The 18,602-nt window shown below is 34.0% G+C and overlaps 2 protein-coding genes and 1 long non-coding RNA gene across 17 annotated transcripts in view; 1 reads left to right on the plus strand and 2 right to left on the minus strand.

Annotated features, from left to right (window-relative positions):
- LOC138181671 (zinc finger protein 454-like) overlaps positions 1-17,947 on the minus strand; it is a 59,994-nt gene extending 42,047 nt beyond the window's left edge. For 12 of the 15 annotated variants that reach the window (XR_011173573.1, XM_069116717.1, XM_069116707.1 and 9 more), the window contains exons 1-4: positions 17,812-17,947; positions 16,701-16,874; positions 15,977-16,316; positions 15,690-15,870 (exon numbers count right to left, since the gene is read on the minus strand). Coding sequence is in view for 14 of the 15 variants with exons in the window: in XM_069116717.1 (XP_068972818.1) it covers positions 15,690-15,870; positions 15,977-16,316; positions 16,701-16,874; positions 17,812-17,943 (827 nt within the window). In the remaining variant the exon portion in view is untranslated. Of the gene's footprint in view, positions 1-547; positions 3,203-4,140; positions 5,531-6,170; positions 9,080-15,689; positions 15,871-15,976; positions 16,317-16,700; positions 16,875-17,811 lie in introns of those variants that run through there. The other 3 variants (XM_069116716.1, XM_069116718.1, XM_069116713.1) reach the window with 3 other exon arrangements.
- Positions 9,086-12,856, minus strand: LOC138181676 (zinc finger protein 62 homolog). The gene has a single exon (XM_069116731.1). The coding sequence runs from the start codon at positions 12,473-12,475 to the stop codon at positions 11,426-11,428; it is 1,050 nt and encodes a 349-aa protein (XP_068972832.1). The 5' UTR covers positions 12,476-12,856; the 3' UTR covers positions 9,086-11,425.
- LOC138181682 (uncharacterized) lies at positions 17,198-18,571 on the plus strand. The gene is made up of 3 exons (XR_011173575.1): positions 17,198-17,511; positions 17,671-18,295; positions 18,485-18,571. It is a non-coding gene; the product is annotated as an uncharacterized LOC138181682 (long non-coding RNA).
- Positions 18,572-18,602: the final 31 nt, after the last annotated feature.

Here is an 18,602-nt window from a genome sequence, read left to right on the forward strand (position 1 = left end):
ATTTTTACTTTATTAGTTTAGATCTAGCGACAATTTCGATTTTATGAGAGGAACTGGTATTTTATTAATAAACATTTAGCTTGATTTACATCTGACAGAATACACTGGATGTATAGTAGGAATATTGTGGTGTTAGGCTTCGAATTACTTTTTACGTTTTCTTCTCTTCTTTCTTCTTCGTTCGGCTCTTGTATGTTTTATATTTCGTGTGTTTCGGGGACTTGTTTTGTATAAGACCGTAATACTGTTTATAGCGTATTTATAAAATGAAAGTATTCGAATATATTTATGAAATAGAATGAAATTCGTTCTTCGATTAATAACAGTTATTACAAGGATAAAATATTCTTGTATTCCGTTGCTGGTATGAATATACAGAATATGTAATTTTTTATGGTAAATTAAAATTGTTTCTCGTATGATTGAATAAAAGTCATTTATATTTCGTTCGTTACTCTCCCTTTTTGAAAAAAGTTTACAGTTTGTAAAAAAAATATTTGTGATAAATACAAATATACTTCAACCCTTAATAAAATTAACGAAAGTAAAAATTTACATATCCGCGATTTTTACAAAAATGATATTCATACATTTCGAGGAAAAAGTAGCGACTATTGCATACTTCATTCTTAAAAATTATATGAAATAAAAAATAACAGAATATTGTTCTTAATCTTCTGTGTATAATTCTTATTTCTCTTTGCACTTACTTCTCGTATACATCTTAAAATACTCGTTTACAAAATAAAAACATAAAAAATGAACATAAAGTACATATATCACGTATAGTATACAAAAAAAATAAATTTATTGAAATAAAGATATAAGTATTCACTTATTTGCACATGTGCGTTGTTAGCTTCGAGAATGTGTATTTACATGGAAAGTTATATGAATGTATTAAAAGTTTTGCACTTAATACAAAGATAAGACATCCACGAGTGTTAAGATATAATTCGTAAAATTATGTTAGTAAAATATACAATCTCCTAATTACAATATAATTAATGTCTCTGATCCTTTTTTTATAAATATTAAGTATAGTGTTTTATAACTCTCAAATACAAACTGGTCTTGTATGTGGCATTTATACTTTCAGTAATTACACTTCTGTTATATTCACGTTTTCTTTGATATTGCTAATTGCATATTTATTGCAATTTGTTGTATTTTATCACTAAGTTAGGCCAAGAATAATCTCGTTATTGGAAAAAAAAGAAAGACGTATATATGCAAAGTAGATTGGGATTAGGTTTATATAATGTTATTTTTGAAATTAAAGATTTTTGAATATTATGGCACATTTTAAATTACGAGATTCTACAGTACTATTACTTTTCGTTGGTAACAACAATTTTTTATTGTTACATATATATATACTCAAATATTGTTATCAGAAGCTTATTTGCTACAGAATCTTCTGATATTCTATTTTTCTAATTCAAATATGTTCAATTTGATCAATTCCTAACTTAATTGATCCTCATTGCAATAATGTTTGATACAATTTATCAACGGTTTTATCGTTATCCTTTAACATTAGCATAATAGATTTATATTTGGAGTATTTAGTATTTGCACTTACACTTGTTTTCAGTGGGGAAATATTTCGCCACAATTATAAATATCTTACTGTGATTTTTTTTGTAAAAAAGATTTGGAAAGTACAGGTTGGTCTTACAAAACAGGATTACAAAAATTTGTCCTAATAGCGTGTTGACTGTCATATTGAACTTTTCTATAATGTTAATAACAATATATTTAGAAGGATTTTTAGTAAAATCCTTTTTAATCACAGTTTCTAAAAATAATTCTGTTCTAAACATACGAAAATAAATTAGACAAAAAACAATTAAAATATTTTTCATCCTTAATTTAAGTTTTAAAATTCATAATGACAATCAGCACACAAAGATCTCATAGCACCTAACATACCTAATTCTCTACAGCAATATATCCTCTAACCAAATGCCTCATGCTCTTTACCATTCTACGTACCAAAAATCTCAGAGATTGGTACATGTATCTCTTGTTCTCAAAATACAATACCTGCCAGTGATCTTATACAAACACACATCTCTTTTTGGTTCACTTCCTTTCGTTATGCGACTTCATATGCGAATTCAGTGAACCCTGCTGCGTGAACCTTTTCTGACATACCTTACATTCATACGGTCTTTCACCTGTATGCGTTCTTAAATGTACAATCAGATATTTTCGAACGCTGAAGGCTTTGCCACATACTTCGCAAACGTGTGGTTTCTCGCCAGAATGTATACGCATATGGATCTGCAGATAAGCTTTACTCGAGACTGATTTCCCGCATATCTCACACGTGATCAGGTTCTCTCCAGTGTGTATCTTAAGGTGCACCTTTAAAGCCGCCTTCCAGTAACTTTCGAAATTACAAATATTGCACTTGTGTTTCTCTCGTTCGCCGTGAGACTTCATATGCGTATTCAGATACGCAGCACTCGCATAAGGGGTGTTGCACACCTTGCAAACGAATGGTTTCTCCCCGGTATGTGTGAGTAAGTGTCTTTCCAGGGTTTGGTTCGTGTAGAAGCCTTTGCCGCAGATTTCACAGTGCGTCACATATTCCTCGTTATGTTTCTTTTTATGTAAACGAAGATCGTAGCCAGACACCTTCGAGATACCGCAGATATCGCACGTGAAACGTTTGTTGTGTTGCTTCAGATGTGTCTTTAAGAATTCTTCCGTTTTGAAGCATTTATTACAGAGAACACATTGAAAAGGCTTCTCCTTTTGGTGCACTTTGATCATGTGTTTCTTCAATTTCTCTTCATCCGCGAAACTTTTATCACATTCCTCGCAATGATCACCAGTTTCTTTGTAATTCCTTTCATGATCCTGCCTATGTTTTAGAAATTGAAGCTTCTTACGCATTTTTTTGTTACAGACGTCGCATTCATAAATGACCGAGCATTTTCTGCTCTCGTATTTATTGTTATAATCTATGTTAACGTTCCCTGTTTCTTCTTCTTCTTCTTCTTCTTCTTCTAGAATCAGTTTCATCTCCGTGTCGTTACTTTCTTCTAACGTGTCCGTTACTATCTCTTGATGACTGATCTGTTCGAACTCTTCAACCGTGCAAACGTCATTCTGGTACTTGACCAGTTCCATATCCTCGAGTGTTTCTATCTGCTCTATTTTCGCTTCCTCCATGCTGATCTCCTGACACCTGCAATGGACAAGACTCGTCAACGTATGGAATGTAATGAGACGCAATTAACATGGTATATACTTGTTCTCGAATAAGAAATTTTCTTCCGCTTAGATACGAACCAATCACGGTATTTCTTCTGCTGTTGGTGGTTTAACATCGATAAGGATGTAATATACTTTGAAGAGAAAGTGAAAATTTGTAGGAAATGTCATGAAGCTTTTACGTAGAGTAAAATAAAAATGAGATGTAAAATTGTAGATACAATAGATTAAATAGCTTATAGAATATATTTATAAAAAATTATTATAATATTCATACAATTTTTAGGAAACTTTTGAAATTTAATATTGTTAGACTTTCATGTTTGAAATTATTTTCATATCCAGTATTCTATATTCGTACACATTTCTAATTTTCATGTCAAAATTTCTGAAGAAATCGTATCGAAAATTGATATTTCAATTAGAAGTTATATATTTTAAAATATACTTCAATTTTAATGTTTGTTAAAGGCTATCTAACAGTAAATTCGCAATAGCCTGTTAATTTGGTATTTATTGCCAACCAATTTATTGCAAAGTGTAGCTATTTTTTTTAATATTTCTTCCAGCTCAAGAATCATTTATCATTTACTTACCAGCTGTCGTGCAAACCATTCGAAGTAACAAAATATATTAACCTAAGGAGGCCGATCTAGATTAAATTTAAAAGTATTTGATTTTTTATTAAAATGAACTTTTTAATATTTTCATATCCTTACTAAGATATTAAAATATTACAAGCGATATGGTAATTTATGTCCATATATCATTAATCTTATTACATTATATACAATTTACGCAACTTGTCTGTTTAAAACAATTAATATAACACACTATTCTTCCATAATACAAATTACAGTCATGGAAGAATCATATAATTTTTTCAATATTAAAAAAGAAAGATATTTTCCAACTCCGTTAGTCTTTAAATCGTTATTATTTTTAACATCTGTGAGCTATACAAATAAACACAATTGTAATACAATTTTCACAAATCACATATTCTTATTAATAATCATTAAACTCTCAATATTTAAGACGAACTGTACGTATGTATAATACTATGTAAGAATCCACAATTTCCAATACCGTTAAAAAGATCAATAATGTTAAGTCTACGAATTAAAATAAAATAATACAATTACAATCTTTAAATTAGTCTGCTTATTAACAATAAAACATAGAATAACAATTACAGAACTCGATGAAAATTCAAGGCACCCTTCATTTAGCGACCTCGTGTCGACGCAGATGGGCGCTCAGGGTGCCTCGTTGCGTGAATCGTTTCTCACAGATTTTACATTTATAAGGCCTTTCCCCTGTATGAGTTCTTCGATGCTTAATCAGATACTTCCTCGAACTAAATGCTTTCCCGCAAAATTCACAGATCTCCGGCTTCTCACCAGTGTGTATCCTAATATGAATCTTCATATACTGTCTCCTGATCAATTTACCGCAAACCTCACAAGCCACCTGACTTTCTCCAGTATGCGTCCACAGATGTTCCTTATAACAGTAACTGTAGAAAGTCTCGAACCCACAAATCTCGCATCTGTACTTCCTTCTATTCTCAGGCTGACTGTGAATCTTCATGTGACTTCTCAAATAAACTCTATTACCGAAAGACTTGTGACAAACCTCACAAATGCATGGTTTATCATTACTATGCACGCTCATGTGCGTTTTCAACGTTGCCTTTAAGTAAAATCCCTTGTTACACACCTCGCAAAATTCAGTGAATTCTTTATTGTGTCTCCTAATGTGAATCTTCAAATAATATTCAGAAGTCAATTTGGCACCACATACGTGACAAATATGAGGCGCTCCATGCAATGTTTTATGAACATTTAGATATTTCTTCTTCTTAAAAACTTTATGACACACGTTGCACTCAATCGGACCAGTAGAAACATTTGGTTCCTTTCGTTTCGTTTTTATCGCTTTGTCCTTCGCTTTATGCTGTTTGCTCTCAGCTATCGTCAACTCTTTGCATCGACCTCGTCGATGCTTCAACAGTTGTACCTTCTTCGTGAAACTTTCGCAGCACGTGTCACACGTGTATTTCTTTTCAGCTTTTTTCAATGCTTCCCGAGTTCGAAGGATCGATTGCTCGGTTCTGTGTACCAACAGAGCAGCCTCCGTGTCGAACTCCTCGTCACAGGACTCGCATCGATACGATGCTTCCTGGACGACGTGAGAGTTATCGATCACTTTGTTCACAAACGATCGAGCTTCCTCGTTGGACGATTTAGCGGTGCGAGACTGATTCCGTTTGGCTGGTATCGTCTTCACGCTTTTCGGTCTGCAAAAAGACAACAAAGCGTGAGCTGCCTTATAAATCGGACGCTTGCACGCACAGAACGAGGACGTTACTTAAGTAGTTAATGCAGTTTTCATGAAACTTCGAGTCAAGGGAAGATGTCTGGAAGTGTACTTGATCCCAATTTTGCTTTACTTTATCTTCAAAGCTAAATCTGTTTTCTTTGTCGATAGCAGATTATGTTTTTTTTTATGATAAAAATATCAATCATATGAATCGAGAATAACTATACAGTTAACACAATTGAAAGAAGATGAAGCTACTTACTGCACAAAGCCAGTCAAACAGCGATCAATGATTCGTGAGAGACAATTTCTTCGAGGAATCGTTTGGATAAATGATATGAGACAGACAATTGTATCGTGGACACGTTGCACAAAATGCACACAGCCATGAAAAGCATGCCGAAGGAATGTAACTTGGAAAAAAGCTCGATGTCAGATTTCTGTAATATTCGCGTCGCTAAAAGCATCGTTAGGAACTTCCGATCATCAGAACTGATAAACAAAGATATTCGCGATAAAAATGAAAAATAAAAAGTATTCGCAATTTAAATAACGTTACTAATTTACATAGAATAATGAACGAAGTTTTATGTGTGTAAATATAAAACAAAATATTTACTGTATTGTTTATTTTTATGAATTTGTTTACAAAAGAAGACTATTGCTCTATCTGAGTTGGACAATAAACAATGATTAGATATCTTGTAGAAATAATCAGGCTTCAACGGTTTCCTGCATTCATTTGTTTCATACACTCTGTGATTTATATACATCTCCTGCGAAATTAATGAGTTGAATCATTAGAAATTTAGGCATCAAATTTCATCCTTTTTCTCAATTATAACGATGATCTTAAACCCTATAAACATTTTAACTCATGTAATTAATACTATCTACATTTAATGATACACTACAACGATATATCACACTACGACTACTAGCTTTAATGATAGGATATAAAAGAACTATTTTCCCAGTTACTATGCACCAAGTATAACAAAAGCCACACGATAAATAAGAAGTTCAGTATAGTATTCAACGCAATTACGCTAGCTTTATAAATTAAGAGAAGTGCGACGCCACGAATGAAAACGTTTAACTAGAAAAAAAATTATTTTTTAGGGTAATCACTATATATCGTAATCATTTCATACATTTATCAGAAAAAGGATTATCACAAATTAAAGTACTGTTTCTCACATAATCCTAATCGTTTACAGTAGTGTAATTTATGTGATTGTTTCTCCGCTTAATTTATTTGCATTCGCCAAGCATAACTACCAACGATTAAGGCTCCCTTACAAGTCAAAACAGTGAATTATATCTGTTAACTCCGTAACTAATGCCTATTGTATATGCATTATAATTCATTAATTCGGATATCTTAAATGCATATGCGTCTTTTCCTGCGGAGAACACCGCGCAATAACTAAGGCACTATCGTATAGTAATCGTATAAGTATATTGTTGTACACTAATTTAAAGCACCCCTCGCAAAATTCTATTCTATGGTAAATCACATACGCGTGTAAAAGAAAAGTTGAGTATTGAAGTAATATAATAGTAAAAAATGTTTAGAAGCGTGGACGGTTGTATTAACATAAAATTATATGTAAAAAGTTTCGTTCGACGCTCGTACATGAATACAGTATGCAACATGAGACTTTAAAATATGTAATAATTGATAAGAGTTATTATCCTATACATTTAAGATTTTTCGTATTCTATAAGTAAAGTTAAAAAGAAAAAGGAAACTGTTAATTTACAATTAATCTTACCTAAACGTGTTAATAAAATGGAATACTTGCTAGAATGTACGTACATATGATTGTTACATATATGTAACCCTCGTACAAGATTGTAATATATAAAATAGTTAAATGCAAATGTAAAAAAGAAACTCAAAAATATTCTTAAGCCGAGATTCTAACTAGAAATTTCACCAGTTTAATGAATGATTAATAGTCATGTTAGCGAGGAACTCATATAGCACTCTTTTATTCGGTAAATTCAAACTGGCATCATGATTCCTTCTTAAAACTTTCAGTATGCCGTTAAATACTATTCCAATGTATAAAATAAGTATGGAAATAGTTAACAGCGGTTCAACATGGAACCAAATGTGCGTAGAATAAATGCTCAAAACAGTAACGTGAAATATCTCTCTCAACGTTTCGATTTTTCTTGTTCCACGATTTCTATCATCATATAAAAATAAATGAGCATTTGAATAATAATCGCTGACTAAATAACTACCTTTCTCTTCATCACAAATAATACAAATATCCCACTCTATCTACTTAAGCATAAGTAACATTTTCCTTACGAATTAATAACTCTTCTACAAGGCCTTGATTTCACAATAGATAATCGATTATTCGAAATACCCTAACTAGGTAACAATATAGTAATTGTATCAAGAGGCTGTTCTTGTTGAACATCCTGTTCTTGCTGCAATTGCTGTTGCTGCTGCTGTTCTTGTTGCTGTCGTGCACTCTGCTTAGCATGCGTCTTTAAATGTGAATTCAACATCGTTTTTGAGGCAAAAGATTTATGACAACAGGTGCAAGGATATGGCCGATCTCCGGTGTGTCCCCTGAGGTGCACCACCAGAGTAGTTCGTTGAGTAAACCGTTTCTCGCAGTGGGTGCACTTATGCGGTTTTTCTCCAGTATGTGTGCGTCGATGAACGCTCAGATAGTTCTGCGAGATAAACCCTTTACCACAGAGATCGCAGACATGCGGTTTCTCTCCTGTATGCTTGCGCAAATGTACGGTCAAGTACGTCTTACTAGAAACAGCTTTGCCACAAACTGGGCAAATATATTCGTTCTGGGAGCCTGCGTTTCCGTGCGTCTTCATGTGTACCAATAATACCTGCTTCCTGGAGAAACGCTTGTTGCAGAGCTCGCAATGGTGTTTTCTCTGAGGTGGCACGTAATCGGGCTGATGCAGCTTCGCGTGCAATCTCAAACCTTGACGATATCGAAAAGGAGCACTACATATTTCGCATTGAAACGGTTTTTCATCAGAATGCATGGATTGATGCTCTTCGTAGCTCCTAGAAGAAACGAAATTGGCACCACAAATGTCGCATTCATACTCGTTATTGTGACGTTTCTGATGGAGGATTAGATTCTCTCTATGCTCTGTAACATAGTCGCACATTTCGCAAGCGTATCTCTCATCCGTTTCGTGCTCTGATTGGTGCTCTTTAAATTCGGAGATTGTTGTGAAACTGCGACCACAGTGCTCGCAAACAAACTGATCCTCTTGTAATTGTGCTTCGTCCTGTTCGTGCATTTTTAAATGTAGAGCGAGAGCATGCTCGGAAACGAAACCATCTCCGCAGAGATTGCACTGCACGATATCATCAGCGATGATTATCTCCGCTTTCCCCACGTTCGGAACATGCATACGATTCGCGACGAGCAGTTGCTCTGTATCTTCGTGATCAAACATCTCATCGTTCGGGCTGCATTCTTGCTCATCCTGAGGTACCATCTGAAGCTTTGACACAAAATATCTGGAAAGAAGAGAGACACAAAACGTAGATCAATCAACGTATTATTTCTATGCAATCGATATACTGTACTCTTTCCTTTTAGGGGGTTTAATAATGATTTTATTTTGTCAGATTTTTTCGGGGACAAGTGTACGCATTTACGAGATTAAGTACTTCATAAAGTGCCTCGGTGCTTTCCAGTATTTTTTCCTTCATCGCGTTCTTACGTTTAAACTTCTTCGGAGCTCGTAAATTTACACAGTGTATTATTAAAACGCGTTTATCTTAATACGAACGGGAATGCTTAATTTGTAAATATATTACTCAATGAAATTATAACATACTCCCACACGGTCTTTCCAATACTCGATTTTATTTAATGCGATCGAGTTTTCGATTTAACGATAATTTTTTTTACCATATTCAATTATTCAATATATTTGATGCTTATACAAATTAATAAATAAAAAGAATGGTTAAAAATGTTGCTGCGATAATTGCTTGCCTATGTATGTAGGCAACAATTATACAAAATAAATACTCATTGTTGCATTATATATTTACCGTATCAATAATACCGGTAAATATTAAAAAAATTATACAATAATTTGTAATTGATAATATGATTGTATTTTTTTAAACGTAAAGTCTCTGCCGTACACTTACCACATGCTGCTCTATATTACCGACGATCCAATCACGTGATACATCCACCATCTTGAATTTATGCTCGAGTTTCTGATCGAATATGTGTATTTAATTTTAAGGACATTCAGTAATTAATATTAAAGAAAATGAAACTCAAGAGGAAATTTGTCGAACCGCTTATTTATGTATATCACATAAGTCTGGTTTAAATATTAAAATTTACTATTGTTGAGTTAACAGAATTAAAAAAAAAATGTATACAAAATTTTGTTCAATATAAAAGTTACACAGTGATTTAGCACTATTGTCACAAAATATTCTTTATCCAATATAAGTTGCTGAATTCGACGATGAAAATTAAAAGTTATTATAAATGCTCGAACCACCATACCATTCTCTCTCAATATAATTCAATATAAATTATTAGTAGTAAAAAAAAGAAGAAATACTATTCTCCAAAATGGATATACAACTCTCTAGTAACATTGAAAACTTTAATTAGACGAAAAATTACATTCAGGAGTGATAAAATTCTTAGAAATCTTTTAGCAACGATTACGTCCAACGATTAATTATAACTATGTTGTTCAGAATATCAATAGCAGAGATCTTGTTTTTCACGAGATTACATAGAAATATTTAAGCGTCTTCATACTTACGTTTTACGATATTCATATGTAGTGACCCTGTACTTACATTAATTAGAGGCACATGAATTCATTGTTAATGCTGAAACGCTAACTATATCACCTCGATCTACCGGTTTAACTAAAAATGCTTAAAATAATCGTATACTTGTACATTAATCGTATGCTAATGCTTTTCTATCTATTATAACGATATTTTAACATCAAATAATTTTTAACACTTTATACGCAATGATTACAATTAGCTCTTTCTATGTAGAATGTCTTTTTCATATTTCGTCGATTAAAACTTCTCAAAAACTCTATCTTTTAGGCACATTAAAAAGTTAGTTCGTTAAACAGGTACTAATTTTAGTTGAAGCAAATTTCGTGTTTGAAATCGACATTTTCGAACAAAATTTCGCGATTCTAAAAGTCAAAGAAATCGAAAAAGGTATACTAGAGCGCTTAAAATATTTCAAATATACACGAACAAACAGTATCACAGTGACGACATGCATATTACACATAAGATTAGTTAATAATTATTAGTTAATAATTTCGTTTATGTACCCCTGGTACTAATTAACAAATTCGTCGAATTCAACGAATTTAAAAATACGATAGATTATTACTATGGTTGAATTTTGTAAAGATGTTTACACGATCGTTGTGACGAATTCGCGCAATACGCGTTATAATTAATCTTCTATTTTTTAAGCGATTTAAGGCACTTCGAGAATGATTTTCTAGAAAGAAACCATCTTTGTTAAACAAAATAACAATTTCGAACCGAATTTTCTCAAAAGTATAAAGAAATTTAATTTCCTAACTAATACATATATACCTATTTCTATCGCGATTAGAAACGAGTGCAAATACGCTACTGCTCTTGCACTATCATTATAACAGACTAAAATTTAACCAACAATTAAACAATAACGTGAAAAAAATCATAAACTCCCGTAACACAACTCGAATATCGATATATCTTGCGTATTTTTGTTATTTACGAAATAATTAAATTTATAGGTTTTTTTAACGTACACCCGGTTGACAAACGTTTCTTATCGTACGATCACGACGATCGAGTTCAATGCTTTTTCATGTGATTCAGCATGATCGTTCTGGTAACGAATCCTTTACCGCACAATGTGCAGGTATAAGGACGTTCTCCGGTATGATATCGACGATGGACGGTAAGCGTGGATGCTTGTGTAAACGATTTGCCACACATGGCACAAAGATACGGCCTCTCTCCTGTATGGATACGTTGATGCACCACGTAATACTTGCGATGTGTAAAACCCTTGCCGCATACGTCGCATACGAGCGGCCTGGACCTATGTACAGCCTTATGGGTAGTCAATGACTCGATGCTTGCGAATTGTTTCGAGCATGAATCGCACGGATATGAGACTACCGATTTGTTTGACGATGCCATGGTACCGCTAATACTGCTAGTGACCGGATCACCGGAAGACACTACGGTGTCAGTTATCCTATCGTTGGCTGTCAGGATCGGTTTGTGTGTTTTCGCGTGATGATTGTACAAGTTTCGCGTCTCGAAACGCATTAAGCACCTAGGGCAGGAATAAGGCTTCTCCTGGCCAACCTCGTGCATCCTCCTGTGCCGTTCGAGAAGCGTACGATACCGGAAACTAGCTTGGCAACGATCGCAGGCGAACGTCTTCTCTACGTTCACCGACGTCGATATGGTCGGGATCGGTGCGCAGGAGGTTGCCACTGGCGCGGAATGCGTCACCTCGTGCATCCTTAAGTGACTCAGAGCGTAGAAACTTCGTGAACAAATGGCGCACGAGTACCTCATCGGATTCTCTATATTGTGCTCGAACTCCGGCAGAGTCGGATGACTCGTTCTTATATGGTAATTCAGTTTCAGAGCGCTTCGAAACTCAAGGCCACAGGTGGGACACGGATAGGATTCAGTGACGATCTGCACGTGATCCAAGAGAATCTGATCGGTACAAATGGACGGCAAATGGGATGGGACGGTTTGATACGTTGAGGACATCATCGACGACTGATTGGAGAACATAGAGTTGTTCTGAAGCAAGGTACAAGTGACCGGTAAACCGGTATCTCCCGTCTCGGGCGATGGCGAAAGTATTTGACGTAGCATCCCCGACAATCCGCCGAACGTCTCGCTTCCTTCCCTGAAATCGACAAAACCCAAGGACAATGCAGCGGCGAATAGCACCGTACGATACACATAGGCACTGTCTTTTGATTCGTTCCTGTGATCTTACTTTCTTTCTTGCAACAGGCGGCGGTGAGAAAAGATACGAAAGCGGAGAAATAGAGAATTTACGCTGCGTGATAATTTCTGCATAGTGACCGTGCAAGGTGCTTGGGCATTGTGGTTTCCCTTCTAAAGACACAGCAGTAAAGAGAGTGCGACGAGAGCGTAAGTGCAAATCGAGCTTAGAGAGTTTTGTGTCGTCATCGTTCTCCGTCGAACATCTTCACGATCTTCTTTATTAGTACGAAGAATATTATATATTACGAGACTATATTATATTCCTCAGATAAGAGTATATTCGTTTCGGAAGATCGTAAAGAAATTATTCTTTGTATTTTCACTTTACCTTTGCAGTTTATACGATATAGTTGTCTCGTCCTTTGAAAATTTAAACGTATTATTTTTATGTATAAATAAGATGTTAAATAAGAAAGTTATATTTGACACTTTTCACGACTTTATTTATATTAAATTAATTAGTAATGAATCTAATTAAAGAAGATGGAAAAATTCGCGCGTTTTAATTCTATCTTGAACTATCTCTCGCCTTTCCACGTCTCTAGACTCATGATGAAGTAATTGGCATAAACCGAGAAAGAAATTAAAGGTTTCTACAGCAAACCAGCAGAAGAAGAAAAGTTAAGCTACAAAATTTGGCAAAAAAGTTAGAAGAAAGCAAACCCTTGCTAAAAAGTCGTTATCTTTACTAAGATACAGTACTTTTAAAGATCAGATTATTGTAATATTAAATGAAAATTGGATCCTCACCTTTATGTCGATTGTCCAACATCCATGCAGTTTCTTCTTATTTTCTTTCACCACAAACTTCTAATTAACAGTCTTTGCAAAAAAATGTTCACTCACGTTATAATATAAAAACGTCAAAAGTTTTAATGGTATCTATAAATTGCGATAAAATATGATGAATATACAGTGTAACAATTTTAAATGGGAAACAAGGAATGTTTCAAATTCCACACTGTTCTCAAATCGTAACTCGTAATCGGAAAATACATTGCGCAAATATAACATTGCGTGCATCCGTATTACCTTCAGTGTACCGATGCAAATACACTGCGCCACAAATATACAAAACGAAACGCAAACAATTGCATTCTCACCGGCGCGTAAACGCAGCCTGGTTTTATGTAAGCATCGAAAAATGCAAAATTTTGCAAAACGTATCGATTGCTTTTTGAACCATGTCATAAACAAAATAATCCGCGCGATATAATAGTGCGCGATCAAAATTTGTATAACACAAGCGCAGCGATTTTTCAGCAAAAAATATGCTGAGACGCGCGCAGGAAAGCTCCAAAGAATAAAATCACGAATTCTTTGGAAACATCGCGTAAATGTAAATGGAAAGCAATAAATTTTGTAGAAATCATACTTATATACTATTAAATAAGAGTCCGAAAATATACAAAAACTTGATACTCGCCTTCAATAAAATTTTGTCTGAAGTCCTCTTCATGTTTCTCAATACGATGATTATTCTTCGATTCTTCGTCACATGTCGATTAATTATTAGTCTAATTAATTTATTTTTTTTCGTTTTAAATGAACTTATTTTTGCTCGTAAAACACTCGATTGTTTTGGACCGGCACCTAACATAAATGCCAGCCACAAGTGGTATTGATTGAAACCGAACTCGTGGCAAGAACACCACACGGCTTATCAGCGGGTGTTGTGCGCAATTAACAGAACGATAGCACTTACAGACTAACCGATATACTAAATGTTACTGTGGTCCTGACGATAATGTAAAAGCGTAGGCATTGGAAAGCACGAAGACGACAAGAAACGGTATTTGATTCTCTTTTCTTTTTTCTCTTTTTACGAATCATAACGGTTTGGTGACACTTTTATTATGCACCAAGCGTCTATTATGTCGTGACGTTAGCTTACGAAATATTAGTTTGTGATTTTTGGTCGGCCTATTGTTAGCCGTGTGCGGCATTTTGTGCCTTCACGTAAGCGTGGGATATTGATACTGACAACATGTAAACATCTGGTTCTCAATTGAACAGAGGGATTAAATACCTGTTGTTGTGCGTTAAGTGCTACACAACAATTGATTCACTTACGTACATGTTAAAAAACAGGCCGTACAGGTGTTAATAGACTGGATCGTAATTAGTAGAATCCCTCTGTCCATTTATTGTACATGTATCAATAATAACTAGGACAGAGTTCATTTAAATAGGAAAGTTGTAACAAAGTCGAATCTAAACAATGTGTACGATATCAGAATTTCAAATGTTATGTTTCACTTATTCTTATTGAAATGAACTCTAAGTACATGCTATCACATGTAAGAATATTCAGGTATTTTGCAATTTGTTTTTTAAAATGAACACACCCCTGTACAAAAAGACTGATATTTTACCTAAATGTGAATATGCTATACACATAATTAAATAGTTCTGTTGAAATGAAATACAAAGTCAATTATTGAAATATTGAAGAAAACATCAAATTGCAAAATACAGAGAGCCAAAGATGGTTGTGGGGTGTGTATTAACTTACCTTATCATCCCACTGCACCTTATTTATTTCAATTAGGTGGCTAACTCTTATGTATCTTATTTCAAAACCAAAAATTAAAAGTGTCTTTTATCTTAAAGTCAAAAATTAAAACTATACAGAGTACATGCAACCATAATAAAAATAAAAATAATATGAATAACTATTATTTAAAATATTATACACATTAAAAAATGATTAATTTGGACACATAAAATGTTTTTTTAGATAGTAATATTTAACTCCTAAACACAAAAGAAAGAAAAGTGATTCAGACTCAAATTACGTGAAGTATTATAAATATACAAATTTCTGATGTTTTCAATAAAAGTCACTGTACAAGTAATCGGAATCAAGTAATCACAAATCAAAACACGTAACTTGGCTCAAATTATACAAGTTTGAAGTTTGTTAAAAGAAAAAAGCTATGAACATGTAAATTACATATACATGTTTTAATGTACATGTAAATGGACATTAAAATGTCTGTGTAAATGTTTGCGATTACCACAACAAAATGGCATCTTTGGCTCTTGAGATGTAACATATGGATAAAAGACTCACCCAGATTTGGGATCCCCGTCAGTTGGTTGTGGAATTGGCATCTCTGGCATATCTGCTATTTTTTGTTGTTGTAGCCCAGAAGGACCTGCCTCGTCGCATGCTAGGGAAACATTTACAAAGGTTGTAGGCTCTATGGTTCTATTGCTGGGATCCTCTTCACTTTCTTCTTTTACAGGTAGACCTAATGGAAGAGAATAGAAACATACATAAATTCATTTTTTTTATACAGATGTTCAAAATTTGGAAAGGAAAGGAGAAAAATACAAAGATTTTGTTATAAAACCTACCTTCATCTCCGTCGCAATCTTCATCAGAGTTTTCATCATCTTCACTACTTTCCTCTTCATCTTCTTGCTGCGTAGTGCTTGTTTGATTCTGTGGTATTTGGTTATGTGTGGTTTGTGAACTTGGACCAGGTACTGCCTGAACGGTTTGTACAGTATTACTGCTTGTGTCCATAGGAACTGAGGTGATTTGTTGTTGATTAGCACTTGATATCATCATGGGTATACCCAAACCCATGTTGTCCATCATAGCCATCCCCATATTGTTTTGATGCTCTCCCACTTGCTGCATCACATTGCCATCTAACCTGTTCTCTGAATTCTGTTCTTGTTTCATTACACTCTGCAATTGAACATAAGAAACAAAATTTATTTATTATTTTAAAATATTTTATATTTCATATAAGTAAATAAAAATATTTTTCATCTTTTATGACTACAAATAAAATATAACCTACAAATGCACTGTTACTTTAAAGTATAATAAAATTATTAACGTATATTTTAAGTATGAATGTCAAATAGAAATAGCAAAGTTCAATAAATTGAACAATTAAAAAACTTACGAAAGTAAAGACTAATAATATTTAAATATTATCAGTAACAGTAACAGTAACTAAGGTAAACATGGAACTGAATGCCAAAAGAAAAATAAAAGACTATCTATGCTTTTAGATTTTGTTATGGATCGAATATAATAACAAATATTATATGGAAAAGAAATTACCGTATTGAGAACATTGGTAACATAACCCTGTTTGTCTTCTAAACTGACTTCTCCCAGCCATTGTAATAGTTGTTTCTCTGCGTTCGCAGTAGTATTCCAAAATTGATAAAATAATTCTACTTTATACACACAATCATCGCATATTTTTTTGGGTAACTTATCTTCTCTTGTAAGCTGAAATCATAAGTAAAAAAAAACAATTTATAACGAATTTTATATTTATATACATAATGAAAGTAGTTTTCTACAGCGAATTTAGTATTCCATGAATATTATGAATGACACAAATCATAAGTCATAAGATAAACTAGTAATCATAGTAATACTGGATAACAAATTTAAAACATTTGTTGGGAATATTTAAAGAATAAATTAATGTAAATGATTCATATTTCATTTAAATAATATACAGAAAATATTCAACCAAAACAGATTCTAAATAATTATTATTTATTTATTATGCATTGAATTATTTACCAAATTTAAAATCTGTAAATAAATAATTGCAACAATAAATATAAGAATTAAATTAATCGAACTTTTTCACAAAAGCAATTTCAAAGTATTATGTCGCAACATTGAAAACAACTATTAATGGAACGGCTTCAAAAAGTACGAATAGTCAATTATAGGTACTTATTTTATAATAGAAACAATGATGTCGAAAGCAAGATGTCGAAAAGGAAGATTATTCGGTTATAGTTGCTGTGAATAAAGAAATACTGTGAATTGTCACTTTCGAATGAAAATAACAACGGGCTGTTATCCAGACTATGATGAAAAAATTTGGGTAGATCCGCAATACATTAAGGTACGGAAAAAAGCGCGGCAAAATTCTATTAAATAATTTGTAGCGTCGTGGATGAGTTGGAGAGAATGAACAGAAAAGAAAAGATAAACAGTACAGCACCAGAAATAAGGCTATTTGGATATCGATGGTCTGGAACTGTATGAAATTTCTTGTCTATAGGGCGATCTCTAAAATGATCGGAGGCAAATACATCTACTGGGAGGTCGAAAAGTCGTGGACGATTAAGGAAATGCGGTGTATCTATGAAAATGCACAAGATGGCGGATCGCCATTGTCGAAGCGATGGCGTAGTTGGCTTACCTTGACCGGTAGGCAAGCGGCGATCTTGAGAAATATTTGCCGTACGTCTCCCTCACCCTCGAAAATTGGCACCGAAACACGATCCTTCACGAGACATAATCGACACAAGTCCAGATAGTCGAGGGAGGACATTTTACCGTGTAAAACGCCAGCTCGAGACGCAAAACCGCGCCCGTAGACGCGAACGCTGTTTCAATCCAAGCCGGAGAAGACCCCGCGTTCTTCGGTACGCGTCGTTTGCTCACTGTAACTCGGTCGATTTCGTGGCTGTTCGGTTATCTTCGACTCTCTCGGCTAACTTCGGAGATACTCGGCAGAACGATTGCGTATCGATCACGTCGCGCTCGAAGCCAACAGCTTTTACACACGACAGTTTCGAACATTACGGAGATTCCTTCCTTCCGAATTCATCGTTATTTAATATGGATGGACTGCACCATCACCGTAAATTTATTGCCAGATTGGAGAAATTGAAATTTTCACGGTACTTATTATGTTTTTTTTAGTTGATTTTATCTTTTTATCAAATGTTTACTATATAATTAAATTACACCGCAAGATGGCTACAATCTCTGGTCAATCTTATGTTTCATTTTAAATAATGAAAGTATAAAGTGTACAGAGTATTGTGTATGTTAGACTTGCCTCTGATATATACTGATTGATCGCCCAGGTGTTTAAGAGGTCGGCCAAGTTAATGCAAACCTATCAAATTTTCATGCACAATTACTCCCACTTCTACGCGCGGATACAATCACGCATGATCAAACAGACAGCGTACGCTTGTCGAT

Source organism: Bombus flavifrons, chromosome 7, assembly GCF_040668555.2.
Source record: "Bombus flavifrons isolate JBK064 chromosome 7, iyBomFlav1_principal, whole genome shotgun sequence".
Classification (NCBI taxonomy): Eukaryota; Metazoa; Arthropoda; class Insecta; order Hymenoptera; family Apidae; genus Bombus; species Bombus flavifrons.